Below are 25,087 nucleotides of genomic sequence, written 5' to 3'. Positions count from 1 at the left end.
TATGTAGTGGAGAAGCTTAATTTTCCTATAGCTATGCCTAAAAGTCACCTCCAGAGAACCTCTTTTGCTGCTCAGATATGGCCTCTCTATCTCTAACCCCATCTCTGCAAGTGAAACCTTGCCCTCCCCTCTATGTGGGACATGACATCCAGGGAGGCAATTCTCCCTGGCGACATGGGAGATGACCATGAGGGATGAGTCTGGCTCTGGCACTGTGACACCACAAGGCCATTCTCAACAAAAGGGGGAAAAGAAGCGTAACAAATAAGGTATCAGTGGCTGAGAGAGTTCAAATAGAGTCAATCTGGTGGTCACTCTTAAGTAAGCTTCAGTTAGACATTGTTACTATTATAACTTGTTAAATCCCAACAAAAACCATTCCTGCCAATCCCTAAAGGCATTATATAAGATTCTACAAAGGTTCTGTGTACTAGGGTAACTTTACAGAAACTGACAACCTCCATATGGGTCCCTGGACCAGATAAGTCCTGAGAGGCAGAAGGGCCAGCCTTTCCAGAACATCGGCTGGTTCCATCACCCTTTCTCAAATTATCGACAGCCCCTTACAACATGAAAAGGCAGAATGCCCATAGCCCAATTACCCCTAAAGAGTGAGAGAAAGATTAAACATGATGGTGGAGTTACACAGAGAAGGTTGGGTTTAACAAATGAGTATGAGTGCTGAATCAGTATATTGATATTTCTTTTAGTCTCCAGTACCTTAGAGCAGCTAGAAATAAAAACCTAAAATTGTGGAATTGTAACCCATACCAAACTCTGAAATCTGTTCTACAACTAATTGTTGCAATGTATTTTGAAATTTATTGCTTTTTTATTTATGTTATTTTTCATAAAAAAGAAAAGAAGAAAGATGAATATAATAGAGAAGGTAAGATTTAATAAATGAATATGACTGCTGAATCAATATATTCTTATCTCTTTGGGTTTCCAGAGTCTTAGAGCAACTAGAAGAAAAAATGAAAAATTGTACAACTGTAACCTAAATCAAACTTTAAAATCTGTTGTATAACCACTTGTTAAAATGCACTTGGAGTGGTGCACAGATAGTTCAGTGGTTAGAATGCCAGACTTCTATGCAGGAGACTTGGGTTCAATTCCTGGACCATGCACCCCCCCAAAAAAATGCACTTGGAAATTTATTGCTTTTTTGTATATATGCTATTTTTCACAATTAAAAAAATGTTAAAAATAAAAAAGAAGCTCCCCAAAGAGAAAAGTCCAGTACCAGATGGCTTCACATGTGAATTCTACCTAACATTCAAGAAAGAATTAGTACCAATTCTGCTCAAACTTTCCCAAAAAAATTGAAGAGGGAAAGTTACTTAACTCACTCTATGAAGCCAACATCGCCCTAACACCAAAGCCAGACAAAGATACTACAAGAAAAGAAAAATACAGGCCAATGTCTCTAATAAATATAGATGCAAAAATCCTCAACAAAATATTTACAAATAGAATCTAGCAGCACATTAAAAGAATTATATGCCATGACCAAATGGGATTTATTCCAAGTATGCAAGGCTGGTTCAACATAAGAAAATCAATTAATGTAATCCCTCATATCAATAAATAAAAACAGAAAAATCACATGATCATTTTGATTGATGAAGAAAAAGAATTTGACAAAATTCAACATCCTTTCTTGATGACAACACTTCAAAGGATATGAATAAAAGGAACTTCCTCAACATGATAAAGGGAATATATGAAAACCCATAGCTAACAGCATAGTCAATGGGGAAAGACTGAATGCTTTCCCTCTAAGGTCAAGAACAAGACAAGGGCACCCAATGTCACCATTTTTATTCAACATTATGCTGGAAGTTCTAGCAATTAGGCAAGAAAAGGAATAAAAGGTATCCAAATTGGAAAGGAAGAAGCAAAATTCTCACTGTGTGCAGATGACATGCTTTATATTGAAAATCCTGAAAAATCTACAGCAAAGCTACTAGAGCTAATAAATGAATACAGTAAAGTGGCAGGGTACAAGATCAAAACCCTAAAATTTTCTAGCTTCCATTTTTCTAATAAAAATATTTAAGGCAATGTCTCTAAGTACCACTCAGCACATGATATTAAGTTTGATTATTTTCTTTAGTGGTATTGCCTATTCTTTTTTATATTAGAGGAGTTGTAGGTTTACAGAAAAATCATGCAGAAAATATAGAATTCCCATCTACCTCCTCTGCCCCCATATATAGTTTTTTCTATTATTAACATTTTGTATTGGTATAATATCTGTTATAGTTGGCGAAACAATATTATAATTATACTATTAACCATAGTCCATAGTATACATTATGATTCACAGTTTTTGTTATATAGTCCAAAGATTTTTAAAAATAATTTTATGTGGTAATATATATACCACCTAAAATTTCCCCTTTAAGTACATTCAAATATGTCATTCAGTGGTGTGAATTATTAGTCACAGTGTGATGTTACTATCACCACCATCCACTACTAAAATCTGTACCAATTAAATATTAACTTTCCATTCTTTGTTCCCACCCTGGGAATATTCATGTTTATGACTCTTTGCATTTGATGATTTTCATTGTTTCATATCTGTGAGATCATACAGTATTTGTCCTTTTGTATTTGATTTATTTTATTCGATATACCTTCAAGGTTCATCCACACTGTTGCTTGCACCACAACTTAATTCCTTTTTACAGCTGAATAACATTCCATTGTAGGTATATATCACATTTTGTTTATCTATTTGTCTTTTGAATGAACACTTTTATACGAACTTAACTTCAACAGCACTGTATACATTGTTCCCATACCCATCTGCCCTCCCACTTTTTGTTGTACTTGTTACAAATTATATCTTTATATAGCATTTGTTCAGAGCCACAGATTTATCGTTACTTCTTACGTATTCGCATTTTAGAACCCGTAAGAAGTAAAAAGTGGAGTTACAGACAAAAACACCACAATATAATATTACTGGCATTTATAATTACCCATATGGTTACATTTACTGGAGGTCTTTATTTCCTTGTGCTGCCTTGATCCACTTTCTGTCTGAAGACCTACATTTGACATTGCTCATAGGGCAGATCCAGGGGCAATGAACTCCCTAGATTTTTTTCTACCTGGAGATGTTCGAATCTTACCCTCATATTGAAAGACAATCTCAATGGATATAAAATTCTTAGTTGGCAATCGTTTTCTTTCAGCACTTTAAATATTGTGTCCCACTGTCTTTTTGCCTACATAGTTTTTGATGAGAAATTAGAACTTAATCTTACTAGGACTCCCTTGTACCTAACATGTTACTTTTCTCTTGTAGCCTTCAGAATGCTCTCATTGTCCTTGACATTTGATAGTTTGACTACTACGTGTCTAGGCATGATCAATCCCGTTTGGGGTTTATTGGTCTTCTTGTTGTACATAGGTACGTCTTTCATAAATTTAGCATATCTTCTATCATCATTGATTTGCATATTCCTTCTCTTTTCTCTCATTCTCCTTCTGGGACCCTCATAATGCATTAATTGGAAGAGTTGATGGTGTCCCACAAATCTCTTAGTCTGTTCACTTTCTTCCATTATTTTTTCTTTCTGCTCCTCAGCCTGAATCATTTCATTTGTTTTGTCTTTGATTTCACTGAGTTTTTTTTCTGCTAGCTTCAATCTGCTGTTGGAATCCTCTTTTAATTTTTCATTTCAGTTATTGTGGTCTTCAATTACAGTATTACTGCTTGGTTAGTTTCTTGAAATTTCTCTCTCTTTATTGAGACTGTCATATTATTTATTCATCATTATACTAATATTCTTTAGTTCTCTTGAGCATACAAAGGATCAATTTTTTTCAAGTTTTTGTCTGGTATTCCAAAGTTGGTATTCATCATTGTGGTTTCTGGGTTTTTATTTTATTCCTTTGGAAGGACCATCCTTTTTTTTTTTTTTTTTTCCAATTTTGTCTTGGAATTTTTTTTTTTTTTTTTTTTTAGTATACTGAACATTTTAATACCTTAAAGTGCTAACTCTGGAATTTAGTCCATGGGCTGTCTGTTCCTTAAGTTTATATCCGCTAGTGACATGACAGAGATTTCCTTGAGTGCCAGGAGCTAATAAAAACAAACAACGAAAGCAAAAAACAACTTTCATGGTGTTTGAAAATTGGCTCTGCACTGGATGGTACTCTCCTTCAGAGTTCAGCCCTATTATCAAGAAGATGAGCTCAAGGTAAATGTGAAGTGCAGGGTCTTCTCCATTTTTTCTAAGCCTGTGTCTGGTCCTGGACTTGTGCTTGCTTGTGGCCTTAGAAAATTCCCTGCTTAAAGGAATTTGAATGTACCCTCCACTTCTTATGAAATAGACCTTCTCCTCCTCCAAGGTGCTCTGTTGTGTGATTTAAAGCAGGTACTCCATTGTCTCAGGCTGCCTTCACCTTAGTTGTTTCTTTCACTGCTTTGGCTGTCCTCTAGGTGATTCTGCCTTGAGGGCAAGTTCTGGAAGGGTGAGCCAAAGATGAATTTCCTAGTACACTCTTTCAGGTTGTTACCTGTGCTGGTTTGAAAGGATTATGTAGCCTGGAAAAGCCATGTTTTAATTCTGGTACATCTTGTGGAGGCAGCTGTTTCTCTTAATCCCTATTCAGCACTGCAGGTTGGAAATCTATCTTCATAGGGATGTGACACACCGAATTGTGGGTATTAACCTTTGATTAGAGGGAGACCATTCCAGGTGGGGCTTGATTAGTTTACTGGAATCTTTTAAAAGAGGAGACATTTTGAAAAAGCTAGACAGCTACAAGAGCCACAGAGCCCACACAGCCAGAGACCTTTGGAGATGGAGAAAGAAAATGTTCTTGGGGTTGCTTTATGAAACAAGAAGCCTGAAGAGAAAGCCAGCAGCCATTGCTATGCTTGCCATGTGCTTTTCCAGTTGAGAGATAAACCCAGAACTTCACCAGCCTTTCTTGAGTGAAGGTAACCTCTTGCTGGTGCCTTAATTTGGACATTTTTATAGACTTGCTTTAATTGAGACATTTTCATGGTCTTAGAACTGTAAACTTGCAACTTAATAAACTCTCCCTTTTAAAAGCCATTCTGTTTCTGGTATATCATATTCCAGCAGCTGGCAAACTAGAACTACTTTGGCACTGACATACAGGCATTGCAGAATGCATACAGAAGTTCTTCTAAAACAGAAGTAGAGACCCACAATGGGGGTGTAAACTGGCTCCACACTGCATAGGAGAAGGGATGGAAGATGACCAGCAAGGATACTGAGCTTCGCCTACCATTTTTAAAAGCTGTGTTTTCTTTATGTGATACTTACCCTGTCACTGCAATCCTTTAACTGTCTTCTGGAGTTCTGAGGAAGATGGCTCTTCCACTTTTGCGAGTTGTTCAAAGATTCTGTGGAGAATGACACCCTGGAGTTCCATTCACATTGCCAGCTTGCTCAACCAGAAGGACCTTCTTTTTTTTTTTTTTTAACATGGGCAGGCACTGGGAATCAAACCCAGGTCTCCAGCATGGCAGGTGAAAATTCTGCCACTGAGCCAACATTGCACCGACCCTTATTCTTTTTTTTTTTTTTTTTGTATGGGCAGGCACTGGGAATAGAACCTGGGTCTTTGGCATGGCAGGCGAGAACTCTGCCTGCTGAGCCACCATGGCCTGCCTGCCCCTTATTCATTTTTATGGTATTTTATGCTTGCTCATTTTTGGATGCTGTCTCCTATTTTTTTTTTTTTACATGATACACATATACATATAGTATATTCTACGTTTAAAAATTATTATATTTGAAGTTTTTGGTCATTTAGATTTGTTGTTCTACTGACTCACTCTTAGTGCTCATTTCCTTCTGTACTTATGATGTTTTTATTATTACAAGCTCATAGTCCATCGACCTCAGTCTGAATTCTGAGAGCCTAAACTCAGGAATGCTTTCTCTCATAAAGGATTTATGATTGTTTCTTTTGAGAACTAGACATTTGATTTACTGTGGGACTTGGAGTAATGTCCCCTACTTTTTAGTAGGGCCAAACTTACACTCTAATCTCACTGATATTTATCCCCAGGAGACCATCCTAGATCTCAGTTTTTGTGCTTGCATATGTAAGTTTCAGCATGTGCTGCTGCTTCATCTTGTCCTCCTTCTTGGCCCTTGGAGAGTCATCTCACTTACCTGGGATCCTACCAATGTCCTAAAAGTAAGCTCATTGTAATTAACAGGCTTTTAATGGGATCTAGTCCACTAAACTGCTGCTCCATAACTCCTTAAACCTATCCTGAATCCTTGGTGGAGGTGGCCATTTCATTTTTTAGCTTGAAATATTTTTCTGGGTAAAATCATCATGACAATGTTTTTCAAACCTGAGGATTGTGAAATCAATTTAATAGGTCATAACAAGCATTAAAAATCAGACAGAATAAAAAAGTCATTTACTTATAGCAAAAATAACTATTATTTCATGAAATATTTTATCCAATTATATATGTGTATGTACTAACTTGTAATATAAAATGTATTTTTTACTGTAGTCACGGTGAACATTTTCTTGGTAAAGGAATGCGCTAGGGCATATAACTTTGAGACCTCAATGACCCTTAATTCCATGCAATTGAGAGGACCAGAGACTTCTTCAGGAAGACAATCTCAGTCTCATCTGCCCAGGGCCCATCTCTGCTAAGAGGCCACTCTACAGGGTGGCCACTATGATTGGAAGCAGAGGTAAATATATATTAAATGGCTTATTGATATTTGTTGGGTAAGACATTTTGCCATGGACACCAAGCATCTCTGCAGGTCCTTGTTGAAACTGCAAAGCCTAACTCTCCTCTGCCCTGAGTTACTCCTGCAACTAGCCAGGTACACAATTGCGAGAAGCAGGTGAAGGTACCACAGCCTAACCACTGTAGAGAAAAGAGGAACTGGCTTCTTTACATTTGCTATAAAAGCTACTATGCTTTTTGCCTTGGGTTCGTCAACTGTGTAACAACCCACTTTGTGCATAGCAGCCATTTGGGCATATAACATCATACCACGGAGCTTGGGGATAGGACAACTTGTACTACTACACTGAAGCTTCTGCTGCTTGCTGTGATGTGAGGTACAGACTCCCTTTGTCTGATACACTGAATTTTGTTCTTGTTTTCAGCACCCATAGAGTTGTGGGAAACCAACCATTCAATCTCCTTGCTTGCTAGCTCTTGTTACTCCTTGCCATTCTCTATGAAGCTGGAGCTCCTTACCGACAATATTACATTATAATGTGTGATAAAATAATATTATCTGTGGATCCAGTTGTATGGCCACCCTGAATTCAGACAAGTCAGATTCCACTAGGATCACAGAAGGGTCTCAGCCCTTCCCCTGCTCTGGTGGTTATGGAAAGCACAGTAAGCAGCCGCATCTGGTGGTTAACAAGAGTATAACCTCTTGCTATGCTCAGTGCCTTTCAGTACATTAAGAGAACAAATAATTACGGATATCCATTTCCTAAAGTTTATCCCCAAATTATGGCAGACTATCAGAAAGGCATGCTCATTAAACCACTTTAACTGAATCATTCTTTATGCTAACAATATGAATCTACATTGAGGTCCTTACATGAAATTCAGAATTATATCTACTTATAGAAGCTGACTTACTTCTCTCTTAGAGAATAGGGTAATACATGAATATGACTGAGTGAAAACAAACAAACAAACAAACAAGTGAATACAATCTGAGAAATGTTCCTACCATGTAGTTGTGTTTTATAATGATAGTGATGCTATAAAAGGAGAGAGAAGGAATTACTCTTTTTGAACGCTGATTACACACTAGGCACCTTTTTAGGTGCTACACTAACATTATGCCATTTAGTCTTTATTTCAAACCATTGCTACGAGGTTGATGTTATTAGTACCACTTTACAGACAAGAAACTGGCAGAGAGTAATTATCATATATTGACAGCATCAGGAGCCAAACTCGAAAGTGTCTGGCTCCAATATCTATGCTTTTTCCAGAAGACCTCACTGTAACATTATGCAGGAAATTCTTATTCCCTCTGTTACTCAGCAGCAGTCAAAGGAAAAAAACCACAGAGTATAAGCCAAACTACTTCCTTCTTCCTGGCTAGGTTTTCTTTGAAATTTCTTACTGTAATGTGTGCTTCTGGTGCCATCTGCTGGCAGCCTCATGCATCCTGATTTTTCTCTGTAAACCCCTCATCTTGGTGATGATGCCAAAAAAGGCAAGACGCTCAATACAGACAACTAGCTGAGAAATCTCCCCCAAAGTTGGTAGGCCTATGAGGGAAGAATAATTCCATTCCACTTCCCCTGGGGACAAATCCTTTCTTCTTTTGACCTGCTCTCAGTTTTCATCAGATGTCACCTCTCTGCGCGTACCGACAGAAAGCGCAATCATCTGATCAAGTTCTGTTATCCAGACATTCTAAATTTAAATTTGTGGCCTCCTGCCAAAGCAGGTAGTCGATGGCCCTGCATGTCACCACAATGACAGCCATCAGATCAGGGGGTAACAGTTCCTTGACCAACCAGAGTCTAAGTGGCTGGCAAAGCTAGACTTGGCTCCCTTGCAGGAGGTGGGTCGCAGGGCAAGTCAGGATGCCACCTCTCCTGGTCCTTTACTGTGGATGGCCAGGACCACTAGGCAAGTCCATTCCTTTTGTCAGAGGCCTTCATCCATGCTCTAACACACGCACGCTCACACATGTGCACACACACACATACAGACATGCTCTATAGAACATAATGATTTGTCATCAGAGGTGGATGGTTTTATTTTTGTTTTTCTTTGTTTCCCTTTGCTTAACAAAGTGGGGGGGGAGCCCTTTCTGGGGGCAGGAGAGCTTATTTCTGACTGTGGATGGGGGGAAGGGAAAAAGAAAGGCGGAATTGTTGTCAGGACAATTGGGAGCTCATCAAAGCCTCATTTTGCTCATCAGCCATCACTGCCCTCCATCCTGCACCCCCGCATGTTCCTCTAATTCAATGCCCGCCTAATGAATAACTCCAGGAACAAAAGCCCCTTTCAGGCTGGCTCATATAATTATTAGAGGAGACTTGCATAACTGTTGCAGACTACTCATGTTTTCAGGCCTGTCTCTAAATTTGGTTATTCACAACCTTTATAGCTCAATGTTATTGCCTAACTGTGATCATTTTCTAATTATCCTAATAATACCTATTAAATAATTCCCATTAAATCACTTGAATCGGAGCAGCACAGGCCAGCTCAAATACAACTTAACCTAATAAGCATTGGTCATTCATTAAGCAATAGGCCAATCTCTTAAAGGGGCTGAATAGCATATTAAACCGCAAAGGAATATTCTTATTGCACAAATGTTATTACAAGTTAGAGTGTATTAATTTTGATGCCTGGTTTGCAAATCTTCCATTTGGTTCCCTTTGGGGCCACTCTCCAAGACTTGACTCTTTCCGTCTCCAGCCCCTTGTTTATCTGCATCTGTCACCTACACAAGGACAATTAAGGAGAAAAAAGGCCCATAAACTTAGCAGTGGAATTAGATTACTGAGGATATAAAGAGAATGAACAGAATCCATCTTCTGGTTGGGTTGTTCTACATTTAAAAACACCACAAGCTGGATACGTTTCTTCAGCTGATAACTCAAAATTGCCTTTCTTTACATCTGGAGGTGAGGAAGAAGCAGCTTTAAAAATTTGGTCTCTATAATTTAAATTTTAAGCAATAAATATTAGAGAACAAATTCCTAAAAGTATGGGGTATGAATACGTATGTGTTTAACAGTGTTTTGCAAAATAATCTTAGGTAGCATTTGCTGAGTGCCTACAATGTAGGAGATGCTCCACTCTACACTTGGCCCACCAATATCCTTAATTCTCAAGACAACCTGGTAATGTAGGGATTATTAACTCCATTTTACAGAAAAGGAATCTGGGGCGAGAAAGATTAGGTGATTTTCCCAGGACCACACAGCATAAATGCAGCTGGAAGCAATTCAAACACTGGATTCTTTGAGACCTACATTTCTACTTGTCCCACTTTGCCACACTGCCTCCCCAGGTTAGTAACAGCAAACTGAAACCTGCCCTGGCTGATTAATCTCATTTCCAAGGTTCTTAAAGAAATCAGAGGATTCCAAAAGATTGATTGATAATATCATCGCCTACTAAACACAGACTGTTCATTCTACTGGAAGTCCAGCAGCAGCTACAGAGACAAGCAGCGATTTTCACTGTAAGCAGCAAGGAACAATCATTATTTTTTAAATGAAGCCTATTTCTGATGAGTGGATTTGGGGTGTCTTTTCAAAGAAATCTACAGTGTATTTTAGTTAAAAAAAAAAAAGATAAATATTTGTAGGTCATCTACTGCATGCCAGGCACAGCAAGGACTCTCACAAAGCTGTCTTTGCCAATCCTCACCACAGATTTAACAGATAGGATTATTGCTCCCACTTTCCAAATAAGGAAACAGAGGCACAGAGGGGTAAAGTCTGTCCCCTATTTCCCTGACATCACGGACAAATGGTCTACGGCGCTAACAAAGCTTAGACCTCAGGGCCCTTGCTCGCATGGGCTCTGGACACAGCACTGCCAGTTTTGCAGGCATGATTTTGTGTGAGCCTCAGGCCGCAGAGTGTCTGGATCTGTCCTTGCTAGTGTCATCGCTTTGAAATAAATGAACTTGAAAAAGGATTTAAATCCTAACCTTGTTGTTTAACAAGTAGCATGTTGTTTACATCATTGCACATAAAGATAAGCTTGTTCAGTGTTTGCAAAGTCTTTTGCAATTATTTCCAGAACACAGAAGGCTGAAGACATCACAGCATGAAAACTAGAGAGTCAGTGCCCCCAACTACTTCTAAGAGCCTACCCAGCAGCCACACTGCTGCCGGAGGGTTTCCGAAAGCCTATTTCCCAAGATACTCCTCACCTCAAAGTCCTTCACTGGCTCTTCTTTCTCAAAGGCATTTCATGTTTTTTGACATTTGGTGCTTATAGAAGCTGGTCCTTTTGCCTGAAACAATCACCAGCCCACTTCCTGGCTGTCTCCTGGTCCTCCTCTGGGTCTCAACTTATGTGTCAACTCTACCACCTCCGCCTCCCACTAGCCTAGCCTAAGCCTTCCCCCACACTCAGCAACAGCTGGACTCTGCTGCCATTGCACCCCATTGTTTGTATCTAACAGCGCTTATTGCTCTGTAATGTGGTTTGTTTACATGTCTGTATAACCACCCCTGCCGTTGGACTATAAGCTTCTCAAATGCAGAAATTGCCCTACTCATTGCTTATAGAGTAGTGTCTTAATGTCCAACACATAGTAGGTCTTCACCAAATGAATTCAGTTTGAACCCAAGAATCTGAATCTATCAATAAAATAGATACCACTTATTGCTTTACCTTGTGCCAGTCAGTGTACTAATTTGAGCAATAAATACATGTATCTTTTCTTCTTTAATCCTTTTGTCAGTTCTCTCAGTGCTATTATTCCCCTCTCCCATTTCAAATGAGAAAACTAAAGTCCATAAAGGCTTATAACTTGACCAGTCCAAGGTCATATGGCTAGAAAGGGGAGAAACCAGGACTTCACCTCTAAATCTCGGTTTTGAATCACTATCAATATTGCTTGCACACCGAATTATTTCCCTTGAATTTATCTCAATCCCAGAGTTGCAAAGAACATTCACAGTAACAGAAGAGATGCTGGGCAGCCCAGAAACTCAATGACAAGGCCCACAGACCAATCAATGTCCCCAGAAATATCAAATTGAACCACCAGTTTGATTTTTAAAGTCTGGGGCAGTTGTGAATTTAGCACCACCTCTCCATGTTGACAGTTCCCCGGGTAGTGACAAGGTCACATTGCTTTGCCCAGACGATTAGAGCAGCAAAATTCTCCTATCACTGACTTCAGACCCAGGCCCATGTACTGGGTCCCCTAGATGCCGTACCTGCTTCTCCTCTCAGCGCCTTCTCCAGCTTCACGCCCTGGATCTCGTATGCCCTCTGCCACTCCTCCACCTCCTCCAGCTGTCTCTGGATGGCCTGCAAATGTCAGCATCACAAGTCACTGGGGGACTTGTCACATCAGGGGACCGAGTCTTCCATTTATTTGCCAAAGGAAAAAGACCTCTCCTCTGCAATTTTATCTCTTCGATTAACTGGGCAATCACCTTTGACTTCCTCCCCAAACCAGACCTTGACGTTTCCCTTCTTTAGTATAAAAATACATAACAAGGAATCTGTGTGCATGTTCGATCTGCCTCCAAGTAGATGATAAGAGAGTCCCCCTTGACAAGATCTATGACACAGAAGTGCTCTGGGGAAGAGGCTGTCAGACTGGGTGGGTGGTCCCCATTGTTTTACCCCTAATGTCTCCAAGAGGTCACAGCCTTGATGACAGTCTTGGGGTAATGACCAGAGCAGTAGCCACTGCTTAGAGTGGGGTAAGGTCTCCCTGGGCAAACCCAGAGCATGTTCCTACCAGTTGGTGGCTCCCCCAAAAATGGTCTGGACAAGAGACCTGGGGCCACCTCCTGGGCTTGGTCTTCCTTTCTGGGATTGTCCTGCTCCTATGCACAGCTACAGATTGTACTTATTCTTCCATTGTCCAACTGGGAGATACCCAGGGCTCTTCCACTGAGGAAGGGCTCTGTGGCTGGGTAACGAGATGGAATTAAGGTAAGAAAACATCCATTTAACTTATCAAGAGACAGCCTCACACCAGTCTTATACTCACCAAAGGCACCTATTAAGGTTTGAGGCCATGACTTGGTTTGCACTTATTTATTTATTTTCCATACCAACTGTTTCTTTCGTATGCATGTTAGAAGAGAAATTGGTGGTAGTCGTGGCAGGGACCTTTCTATGTAAATTTTATTCAGCCCCATCAATTTTTTTTCTGCTTTCCAATACCATGCTGCAGGAGGCATGTAAGTCTCTTGGCAGAATGGACTTCACACCTAGTATATTTTAGGGTGTGCCAGCTGTTTGGGCAGGCAGATTGCAAGCATGCTTCCTCCTTTACCTTTACCCATCTCTGTCTTACTCCCCTTATCCTAACTCCACATCTTTCTAAGTCTCCCTGGATACAGGGATGTGAGAGAAGAGACCCAAGCAGGAGCCAGTAACGAGCAGCCACCGGGCTCTTCTTATCCTAGCGAAGGGCATTTAGGCTCTAAACAGGAAATCTGAAAGAGAAGGGAAATCTGTCTAAAATTACTTGTAATTTTATGGCTTCTCTCTTTCTGTCTCTCTTATAAAAAAATTATTATCTTTATAGACCTGTCTCTAGCTGTCATGGTGCAGAATTGCTAAAGGAAGGAGAAATTCTTAATTATTTTATATCTAATTACTTTGATGGCCACATGATCATTCTTTAGAAATGAGGGATGAAAATCTTAAAGATCAACAAAGGCCGCTATAGGTGCTAGCAGATGGGAACTCAAAAAGCCATTGCAATTCTTTCCTTATCACTACCTATTGTCTGGAGAGAAAAATGCGGAAGAGAAATTGCTGAGTTTGCCAATCCATATCATGAATACTTGTCTTGCTCTTAGAAGGAAAAGTTGAGATGTTTCAAGGAAACCTGTTTCAGGAACTTGAGAGTGGACAGAGGTGAGGTTGATGGGCATCTTCCCTATCTACCAGGCGAAAAGGGTGGCTGCTGAGTCAGTTACTATGAGGGGTAAAGGAGGTTGGGTTAAATGACTTCCTTTCTGTCAGAAGCAATGTACAGAATTACACGGCCAGATAAAGGGGACTAACTAGAGACAGTGATGCAAGCTACACATTGGATTAATATGAGTGGTCATTCTAAGTCCTTAGGTCCTAAAACCCAACTGTTCTTCAAGACTAGGCTTGAGGTCCCCAGGGAGATGAAGAATGCCCTCAATTCTCCACTTCATCCTGCCTGTCTGTGACAGCGGTGGGTAGATAAACTTAGGCTGAACTTTTGGGAGTAAACAGGCATATAGGAAATGTATATTAGAATCCTGGATACTTGGTGTTTTCAATTAATCATGGCATGGAGACAGTCCCAATACTTATCAGTTCAGCAAAGACACTTTCAGAAAGGTGGTGGAAAGTTTGTGTCCCCACAGAGGACAAAACCAAGGCCATTGCTCTGCAGCACTGGGTCTCAGATGGTCCCCAAAGCCGCATGAGCTTTTGTTCCAGCCTCCCTCTGCAGGACACATGTCTGCAGGTGTTTTGGGCCAGCCTAATACCTGGCTCTCCAGGCCCAGAGCCCCACCAAAGAGTGAGCAGGGATCATCCGAGAAGACAGATGGAACTTTTCCCAGCCTGCCTCCCCCAGTATTGTACAAACTTCCCAAATAGCTTTTGGAGCTAGATTCCCAGGGTCTCAGACGGCAAACTTGGTCCCAGGTTTGTTTTCTGACCTGAGCTTTGTAAAGTCTTTTCAATTCTTCTTGCTTAACTAATTGCTTTGTTGCCTTTTCCAACCTCCTTCTTCTTTTAAGTGTTTTCCTCTCCTGTGAAAATCAATAAAGAAAAAATAAAAAGAAAATGCGTAAATTCATGAAATACTTTCATGGTCTTCTGCTTTTTCCAGGCAGTGGTTCCTAGCCACTGCTTAGCTTCTAGAGCAGTGTCATCCAATAGCACTTACTGCAATGATGGAAATTTTTGTATTGTCTAAAGTATGGAATATCTGTGCTGTTTAAAACACAGAGCCACTAGCCACACATGCCTATTGGACACTTGAAATGAGGTTATGTGAATACGAAATTGAACTTTAAATTTTATTTAAGTTTAATTACTCTAAATAACCACGTGTATTGAGATGCTAGTATATGTCTGTTTGTATGTACAGGGGTGTTTGTACATGTGTAGGTGGGAATGGCTTTAAATAGCAATGACTTAGTTAGGCTGAGGGAAGGAATAGTTACATGAACTATATTCTACATGGGTGCTACCACGAGACCCAGGGACAGCACACACACACACACACACACACACAATATGCAACATAAAAACTAGTTAACTTAAATAGTCCTTAGGCTTGGTCTACATTGTTCAATTAAACCTGGAAGTAGAAGAATGTATCTAAATAATTCAAATGAAAGTGTTTCTTGGCTTGAGGTAGGCATATAATTGTTTCTTTTCTCAACTTCACTTTACTTGTATAAATACGGAATTAACGTTTTGTGTGTGACTGACTTGTTAAAAAAAAAGTATTCATGCTGGAGACCCGGGTTCGATTCCCAGTGCCTGCCCATGTTAAAAAAAAAAAAATTAATGCATGTGAACAAGATATCTGGATCATGAAAGTGCCACTTCCTGGCTTTAGGCACCAGACAAAGAAGAAGTAGTGGTGTGGCCAGTTCAACATAGTGGAAAGTTCAGGAGACATGTCTGATAGGAAAACAGCAGAAGGTCAGGGCTGAGCCCCAAGGCCCGCTGAGCTGTGTGAGCGCTGGCGTGTCATGCAACTCTTTGCACTTCAGTGTCCTCTTTGGAGAAATAAGAATAATCTAATGGCTACCTTGTAGGGATGAAACCAGGATTAAATGAGAAAATGCAGGTCAATCCCTTTGCAGAATTCGTGAAGAAAGATATGGGATAAATACGCAATAAATGTTAGCATTGATACCATTATTATCATTTTTAAACTATTATTTTCCCTCATGTGTATGTGTGTGCATAGGTGTGGGTATACATAATACACATGTATATATCCATTATATATGAAATAAATGTTCGAATTGGCTAGTTTTACTAAGAGTTTGCCTTCTCTGAGCACACACATGAGCTCTCTACAAATTAGGATGAGGATTAGAGCATGCTAGAGATTCCTTTATAATGTCAGCAGAAACAAATATGGAATTAACACTTTGTTATAGCTAGTCTGGTAACTGGGTATTCAGTTACTGTGGTTGAATTGAATGTTTGTCCATTAAAATCTACAAGTGGGGAAAAGAAACCTAACCGACCCAACCCCAGATACTGCCAGAGGAATTCAGGTTCACAACAGAGGTCAGAGATTGTGCAGAAAAAGCATCACACGCTTCCAGGGTCCTATGGATCTCTGCCATTCTGTCACCCATGCCATAGATAGGAATGGAGAGACCATCACTCTCCCTAGGACAGCACCCACTTCAAGGCATTAGAACTTCTACAGATTGTCGGTGAAGACATTAGTCTCAAATCAGAAATTTTTTTTTTCTAGAATTCTCCTTGAATCCAGAATCCTAAGGACTTTCTTCATCCTTGGAGGGAAATTTTGGCTCTCAGAAATCATGCTTACTCCATATCATATCATCTCTACTTCTAGGGATGACTTACAACTTGACTGTCAATCACTCTGAAGGAGGTTCTGGGTCTTTTGGGTGGGGGAACTCTGCCATTAGGCAACCAGGACCTTTCTGAAAGGAGCCAGGAAGGGGAAATCAATGGTAGTTGCTGCCCAGAGATTGTCTAACTCAATCTATATGAAGAGACACTTCATTTATTTAACAAATATCTCTTGAGCTTACACTACACTACCTCTATAATAAATCCCAGCATTTACTGAGTGCTTTGTGCCAGATAATTAGTTCACATGTGTAATCTCATGTGTTCCTAAAATTACACTCAATTTACAGATAAGGAAATCAAAGCTCAGAGAGGTTAAGTAACTTGCCCAAGATGACACAGCTAGTAAGTGGTAGAGTCAGCATTTAAACCCAAGTAGCCTGGCTCCAGTAGGTACATTTTCATATAATTTACACTGCCTTTCCTTGTGCAAAATGTGGTGCCAGCACACCCAAGATCCCTGCTCTAAAATGGGGAAAGGGAAGAAATATAAAAAAGGAATGTCGAAGTTTTCCCCCAAATGAAGACCATTTAAAACTATCTCAAGGGGAGGATAACTTGATAGCATCATGCAGTCTTAGCAATTCCCAGCAGCAGAGCTGTCAAACCCCAGCTGCTTTTGCAAGAGTCAACAAAAGAATCCACAGCAGGAAAAAAAGTCATTGACTGCTTTTTATTAAAAGATATTGAGGAGAAAAAGAAGGATGATTGATTTGGCAAATGTTCATATAGCCTTACCATGTGTCAAACACTGTTCTTATTTGCCCAATTATGGTGATGACAACACAGATTGGAAGGAAAGAGGCAAAGGAATAAGGAGGAAAAAGTTAAAAACAAGGGAGAAATCTGCAGGGCCAGGGACAACCTGTCACATCTCTGCTAGCCTGAGTCTCTTAGGCCCAGGCATTGGTTTGGGAGGTGAGACAGTGGCGGGAGGGGCTAAGCAAAGGGAGAGGGAAAGAGGATGTATCTTGCCTCCAGTTTCCTGATTAAAGGTTCATTTGAGCTGACATGGGCTCTGTGCCAGGTAACTGGGGCCACACCTGCGTGGGACAGAAGAGACAAAGAACAGAGGAGAAAGAACTCTCCTTGTTCCTTCAGTGGGAGTCCTTGGGAAGTCATAAAGAAGTCATCCTTTTGCCAGCTTCCCTTCCTGTAAGAGCGGGCCACCTCAGAAGCTAGGTGTCATGTGCACTCTTTACCACCTGGTGAGCTGAACTGGCATCTGGGCCAGCAGGAGGACAAGGAGCTATTTGCAAGGCTGACGCTGGATATTATGGTCTATTCCAGTGTGTTTGAGCCATTTCCATTTCCCATAAGTGTTCGAATGGCTAATGCTGGGACCCCTGTCTCATTTGAATAGAGAATTAATTCAAGGCCATCTACTCAGGGGGATGCAAAGAGCAGTATGGAAACCTCAGATATCAACACAACATACAGAATTCATTTGTTTTGAGTACTGAACTAATCACGAATATTCACACTTTGAAATTAGAAATCCACTTCTACTCTTTCTTGTACACAGGTACCCACTTTAAAATTTTCTCCCCATGCCCCCCCCCATTTCCCCTTTTTCTGTTACTGCCTCGCTCATCCATCTCTCTCTCTCTCTCTCACACACACACACACACACACACAAACACTTGCACATGCGTGCGTCCAGAGTCAAATGTGCCCCAGCCCCCTCCTGACCTGCTCCAGGCTAAGTCTTGGGAAGCAGGAACCCCTAAGTGACTTGAGATGACCCCAAAGCTCATAACACCAGATATGGAAAAGTTGAGTGTAAGTAAATAAATGTGATTCTCTCCCTTCTTCTCCAAATCCTCACAGATTCAACAAATAAACACTGCTTCCCAGTTAAAACCATTTCTCCGTCCACCCAGAACATTTTCCACCCGGTCATTCAGCTTCTTAGTCCCTGAAAAGGCTTCAGCCCCAGTGGTTATAGAAAAGAACAGCGGGTTTTGGTCGTGGGATGTGTGACATACAGACACATTTACAGATATATAAGAATGATAACCCCGGAAATAGGCATCTGCTTGTTACAATTTTTTTCAATGGTTTGCTTGTTGGACCACATATTAAATCCCACTTTAAGACTTGCAGTCACCAAATGGTTTCAAGTAAATTGTCCTTCTTTTTTTTCTCCTTAATTTGAATCTCTGAGAAAGGCAAGCTTCTATAAGTTCACCAAAAAAAAAAAAAAAAAAAAAAAAAAGATAATTCTTGGGGCGTTCCAGGTAAAAAAGACTGGCTGCTGTCAGAAGCAATGAAATATGATCCTTCTAATGAAACCAGTGCAGCTGGAGCCCACATTGGGTCTCAAATCTGGATGGTAAATGGCCCCCTAAAGCCAAGGATCTCTTCGGTTTGCCAAGCATTGTTACCTTTGACCGCAAGGAAGGCTGGGGATCAAATTCTTCATCTGCAGAGGAAGAGGTAGTGGGAGAGGCCGAAGAGGCAGCCTCTGTCACCTGCGCTCTGATGGGGATGTGCTTGGGGCCTGAAATGGGAACAGAAGAACTTGCTGAATTGCTTTCTTCTCTCTCTCTTTCATGAAATCAAACTTGCCTCTCCCTCCTCCCCTCTAAGCCATCCTCTTCCTCCCGGCTCACTCTTCACTGCACCTGCTGTGTGTAAGAAGAGGCAGTACCTAAGGGCAACTGGAAATTTGGCTCTCAGCGTTAATTACATTTCTGGGTCCCTGCCAAGAGCTTTGCAGCTCTCTTTTCATATTAAAAACAAAACAAAACAAAACAAGGTATTTTGCAGAAATCAATTTCTTAAACACCATTTATATGCTGTGTTGCTAAGAATGCATCCAGAGATGAAATCTATTATTAAAATGCATGTCTGAAGTTAACTCAGTTACCTAAATGCTTGTGTAAGGTTCGCTCGGCAGAGTAATTGAATGCAAAAAAGTCGGAGCCAGCTCTTAAACAAATCGCCCTTCTGCGGCTCACAGCATCTGGCACCCATTTTTACTACATGACATCTGCTCAGTGTAAAAGAGCTGGCGTCAGAATGTCTGGTCATAGAAAAAAAAATCCCAAATGTAATCAGAAGCAAAAGGACTCTAAGCCTAAGGTTTTATCACATAGTCTCATGCAACATAAATATTTCATTAATTATGGCTAAACAAATGCCACTTTTCTTTTCCCAACTTGCAGATATTATCACATCATCGAAGTGATGATTCAAATGCCAGGAAAGGTAGTTTAAGATAGGGATGGCTCAACAATACGGGGCCCACAGGAGAGCCCAAGTCAAGGAGAAATGCCAACCTTCAAACAAGAGAGGTGGACGGTCAGAGGCTGCAAAGCGCCTGTTTTAACTGCAATCTTTTTGTGAACTGGCTGGGGGCCACGTGAGATAAGGCCTTCCAGGGACCACAGGAGGCTTTTATTCCTCTCAGCAAGAGCATCTGCCTCTACACATCAACCTGATGCAGAGTTAATGATTAATATCTGGATTCACCTACCCTGATCACTGAATATCAGAAGCAGCTAGGGCTCCATGATAGGAAATTTGCCAATCTTCGCCACGGCAGTTTAAATCTGAATAGAAATATGTGTTTTGGGGGAGGGCAGGGTGGGGACAAGGGGCCGTGATCAGGCTGGAAGGAAAATTCCAAGTGGAATAAAATTCTCTCCAGTCTGCCTTTTCCTCGCCATAATTTTCAACTCTTTACTGAAATTGGAAAGACCAAGTTTTAGAGAATAAGGGATTTTAACTTCCAGGAGCAGATTTACAAATTCATTCAAAGTAAAATAATGTGAAACATCTACCTAATAACATAGCCTCTCTAGGGAGAGAGTTAACTGTTTTTCACTTTAATTTGCCAGATGGGAAAGCCCAGGTAAAGAAATAATCAGAGAGCAGCACAACAAAGGGAGATGTTAGTAGTGAGCTGAGATTGCTGCTCAGCTCCTACCTAAATTATCACTGAGTAACCGAGTCACTGAGTGTGCACATCTCAGTTGTGTGAGTTTGAGGAACTAACCTTAATTCCCTAAGTTTCTGGGGATGATGATTTCTAACTTAAAAGATTGTTGTGGAAGAGTAAAGAAGTAAAGTCAATCGACATTTGGAGGTGCTTAATAAAATGCTGTTTCCATTATTGTCACCATCATCATCGATCCAAATGGAAAATGCTGCAGTTTATCCTCAGAAGGCGGAGGAATTAGCCAAGCTGAATAATTAATTTTCAATTTAAAGAAGTATGATCACCTCAAGTTGACAGTTTTTTTTTCTATTTTAAAAATAAATCTAATATATCCATTGAATTTCATTTTGAAATTGAAGAGAAAATGCTCCTCTAAACATAATGTTTTTCTTAAACTTTTGGCTAGAAAGACATTTAAATGATTGCCTCTAAGTCTCCTTCCCTTTTTCTGGGAACTGTGGTTCACTTTTCATTTGCAAAGTTTATAAAACTTTGTTCCACTCTGTTCATATTGGAGTGATTGATACTAGAATTGATCTTCTACCACAAAGAACTAGAGTCTGGACAAAAATACATGAAGCATCTGTTTCCAGACATCGAACAACAGGCAGTGCAGAACTGTGATAAAGGAGAAAACAGATGCAAAGGAGACAAGTCTTCCTTTCACCCCAGCTTTCTGCCTAGAGGCACTTTGCAGATCACAGTGCAGGAAGGAAGGGTCCAACAGAGCAGAGCAGATTCACCGAGTTGAAAAGACAGAGTTGTAAGTTTGGGGAGGCAGGGCATTTAGAATTCATGGGGCAAAGTACTAAAGAGGAAGAAGCTATGTAGAAACAGAATTGTAGAAATAAGCATAGGAGCTCCCTTCAGTTTATTACTTAATAGTAAACTATACGTGCATACAATGTAACTCAATGAAGTTGGCAAGTAAGTGTTGGAGAGCTGTAAACTAAATAATCTCTAAAACATTTATAGAACTGGGATATGTTCAAGTTCCACCCATCCGTGGTAGAATTAACATTGGGGACATTAGTAGAGGCCATAGAAGAATTACATTTTAGTAGTAGTGATAAGTTAACCCTAGAGTAAAGCCTATTTTAGATTCACTTGAACAAAGCTTAAAAATAAGCCTTGAATGGAACAAATTGATCTTCAAGTTACTTTACCTCCTGCCAAACATTCTTTACAACCTATTTAATATTCTTCAAATGAAGAAACAAAATATTGACACTCTACAGCAAATAGTCACAAAGTCTATCATCCAGTAAACAATTACTTAGAAGTGCAATAATAAGCAGGACAATGAGTCTGGTAATGAAGAGAAAAATCAGTCAATAAAAATAGATCCAGATATGACAGAGATAGTAGAATTAGCAGACAAAGATTTTTAAAATAGCCATTATAAATACACTTGAGAATTTAAAAAGAAAAAAATGAACATAATGAAGACAGAAGTGGAAGATATAGAATAAGAACCAAATGAAACCTGAAAGATGAAAAATACAAAATCTGAAATGAAAATTTCTCTGGAGCATCTTAATAGCAGATAAAATAATGCAGAGAGAAAAATAAGTAAAATTAAAGAATAGCAATAGAAACTATCCAAAGTGAAGCACAGAGAGAAAAAAGATTGAAAAAAAAAAAGAATGATACTATTAAGTGGTCTAAATTACATGTGATTGGAACACCAGAAGGAGATATGGCAAGACAGGAACAGAAAAACTAGTTGAAACAATGATTTCTAGAAATCATCTAGATTTAATGAAAATTATAAACCTACAGAACCAAGAATCACAACAAACCACAAATAAGGTAAACAGAAACAAAAAAATCATAACAAGGCTCACGATAATCAAATTGCTGAAAACCAGAGGTAAAGACAGAATCTTGAAGGCAACTGAAAACAAATGATACATTACATACATAGGATCGAAGACAAAAATGTCCTAGATGTCTCATCAGAACCTATATTAGCAAAGATATGATAAAACAACATTGTTAAATACCAAAAGGGGAAAAAAAAAAACAGTCAATTTGTAATTCTATAGCCAGTAAAACTATCCCTTCAAAATGAAGGAAAGGCTTTTTAAGCAGAACAAAAGCTGGAATAATCTATCACCAGCAAAAATGCATAGAAAAAAACAATGGCTACTATTTAAAAAAACAGAAAATTACAAGTATTGGAGGGAATGTGGAGAAATAGGAACACTCACTCATTGTTGATGGGAATATGAAATGCTACAGCCACAGTGGAAACCAGTTTGGCAGTTTCTTAGAAACTTAAGGATAGAATTACAATATGACCCAGCACTCCTACTTCTAGGTATATATCCCACAGTATGGAAAGCAGAACTCAAACAGGTATTTGTACATTAACATCCATAGCACCATCATTCACAATTTACAAAAGATGGAAGCAAACCAAATGCACATCAGCTGATGAATAAACAAAATATGGTATATATACACACAATGGAATATTATTCAGTCATAAAAAGAATGAAGTTCTAATACATGTGACAGACAACATGGATGAACCTTGAAGATACCATGTTGAACAAGATAAGCCAGATATAAAAGAACAAATATTGTCTGATCTCACTGATATGAAGTAATTAGAACAAGCAAACTCATAGAGTCAGAATCTAGAACACAGGTTACCAGGAGACAGGGTAGGGGTAGATAATTGGGAGTTAATGCCTATATTGTACAGAGTTTATATTTGGGAAGAATTAAAAGTTTTGGTAATGGATGATGGTGATGAAAGCACAACAGTGTGAATGTAACTGTAGAACTGAAATAAGTATTTGAATGTGGTTAAAAGAGGAAATTTTATGTTACTTGAATAAAAGTTTGAAAAAATTTCATAGGATGATACAACAGTGAACTCTAAGGTAAACCATAGACTGTAGTTAATAGTACAATTATAAAAGTGTGATCATCAATTGTAACAAATATACCACACTAATGCAAGTTGTTAATAATAGGGTGGTGTCAGGGAATCCTGTATTTTATGCATTATTTTTCTGTAAACTCACAACTTCTCTAATAACAAAAAAAAGGAATATGATACAGATGGAACAAAAGGTCCAGAAATGGTTAATATAAAATAATTCTTCTACTTGTTTTTTTAGCTTCTTTAAAAGATAATTGTTTAAGGGGTTGTGTGACAATGTCTCAGACGCAGAATTCTCACCTGCCATGCCAGAGACCCAGGTTCAATTCCTGGTACCTGCTCATGCAAAAAAAGAAAAATAAAAAATAATCGTTAAAGTAAAAATATAAATATTGTGGGTTTTTAGCATGTATTGAAGTAAAGTGCATGACAAAAATAACACAAAGGATTAGAGGAAGAAAATCAAAGTATATTGTTGTAAGAGTACTACTACCCCTGCAGTACTATAGCATCATTTCAAGGTAGACTGTAAAAAGTCAACAATTCAAGCCATAAACCCTAAAGAAACCACTAATAAAAATAAGAACCAAAATGTATACCTAATAAGCCAATATAAGAATAAAATTAAATAAAATACTAAATCCACAAAAAGGGAGGTCAAGAAGAAAAATTCAGAAGGTATAAAATTGGAAAAAATATATAGCAAATGGAAGACTGAAACAGCTATGTCAATAATGTTATTAAATGTATATGGAATAAACACTCTAGCTAAAATGCAGAGATTATCAGATTCAATTTTAAAAGGCAGGACTCTAATATACACTATCTACAAGAAATCCTCTTTAATTATAAAGCTGAAAAATAGTGGGAAATTAAAAGTAGAAAGATAGAAATTTATACCATGCAAACACTAATAAGAAAAAAGAAAATCTGAAGTGTTGTATCAAACAAAATACAGTTTTGGACAAGGAATAATAACAGAGAAAAAGAGGAACATTCCATAATAAAAAAGGAATAAATCTATCAAGAATACAAAATAATTTTAAACACGAATGTAGGGGCAAGATGGTAAGATAATGAACTGTGGAATTTAGTTTGTCCTCCAGAGCAGCTAGTAAACAGCCAGGAACAGCATAGAACAACTGCTGGGGCTACATCAGTGACCAGACACACAGCATACAGCAGTCTGGACCAGGTGGACTGGCTGAGATCCCACACAGAATTATAAATCCCCCAAGCCATTTAGGCCAGCACACCCCTGCCCCAGGCACAGGAGGCTGGTTCCCCAAGGGGAAAGGAAACAGACTTTATCAGCAGCAAGGGCTTACCTCAACCAAGCTCCACTTCTGAAATTACTTAATAAACTCTGACTACTGAAAACAGGCCCCCAGCACAGATAAACCTGGAATAAGTACTAAAGGAACTAGGAGTTTTTGCCCTGGTAGAGAAGGGGTGGTGCTTATGGGAAAAAACAAAACAAAATAAAATGGAGGCTTTTTGAGTTGGACAGCACAAAATACTGGAAAAGGCCTGGACCCTAAGAAAAGGGGGCGCATAGAGCCTGGAGATACACAGAGCCACATACTAACTTAAGCTCTTGATCGACAAACCCAAGGAGCAGGGGTCTGGCTCTGAAAAGGCTTTAACTATTTATTTATGTTTGTTTCCCCTGCTACTTAACAACTTATTAGATAGAACTGGAAGCACTCTCAGGCTCCAGCACTGCCCCAGGCAAGTGTGGAATCAAGTTCGTCTGAGAGACAAAGTAACTAGTCAGGAGAAAGGAGTTAATTCCCTAAAGGGTGTAATTTCCCCAAGAGAAGGGCAGCGCCTAGCTCAAGTGAAATCCTTCCTTCAAGGAATTCAGGCCCCAGGGACTGGAAAATTGAGGCAATTAAAGCCATTATACTACTCACCCCTGTCTCCACTATGCCAG

General features: G+C 39.4%; 1 protein-coding gene across 3 annotated transcripts in view; it reads right to left on the bottom strand.

Moving 5' to 3' along the window:
* Positions 1-25,087, bottom strand: part of MICAL2 (microtubule associated monooxygenase, calponin and LIM domain containing 2) — a 275,324-nt gene that overhangs the window by 34,336 nt on the left and 215,901 nt on the right. For all 3 annotated transcript variants that reach the window (XM_077114007.1, XM_077114008.1, XM_077114009.1), the window contains 3 exons: positions 18,697-18,812; positions 14,395-14,487; positions 11,944-12,037 (listed from right to left, as the gene is read on the bottom strand). In XM_077114007.1, the coding sequence (XP_076970122.1) occupies positions 11,944-12,037; positions 14,395-14,487; positions 18,697-18,812 (303 nt within the window). The remainder of the gene's footprint in view (positions 1-11,943; positions 12,038-14,394; positions 14,488-18,696; positions 18,813-25,087) is intronic.

This window comes from Tamandua tetradactyla, chromosome 8 (genome assembly GCF_023851605.1).
Source record: "Tamandua tetradactyla isolate mTamTet1 chromosome 8, mTamTet1.pri, whole genome shotgun sequence".
In the NCBI taxonomy this organism is placed as follows: Eukaryota; Metazoa; Chordata; class Mammalia; order Pilosa; family Myrmecophagidae; genus Tamandua; species Tamandua tetradactyla.
Note: the sequence above shows the minus strand (reverse complement) of the source record. Positions and strands in the feature narration are given on the sequence as shown.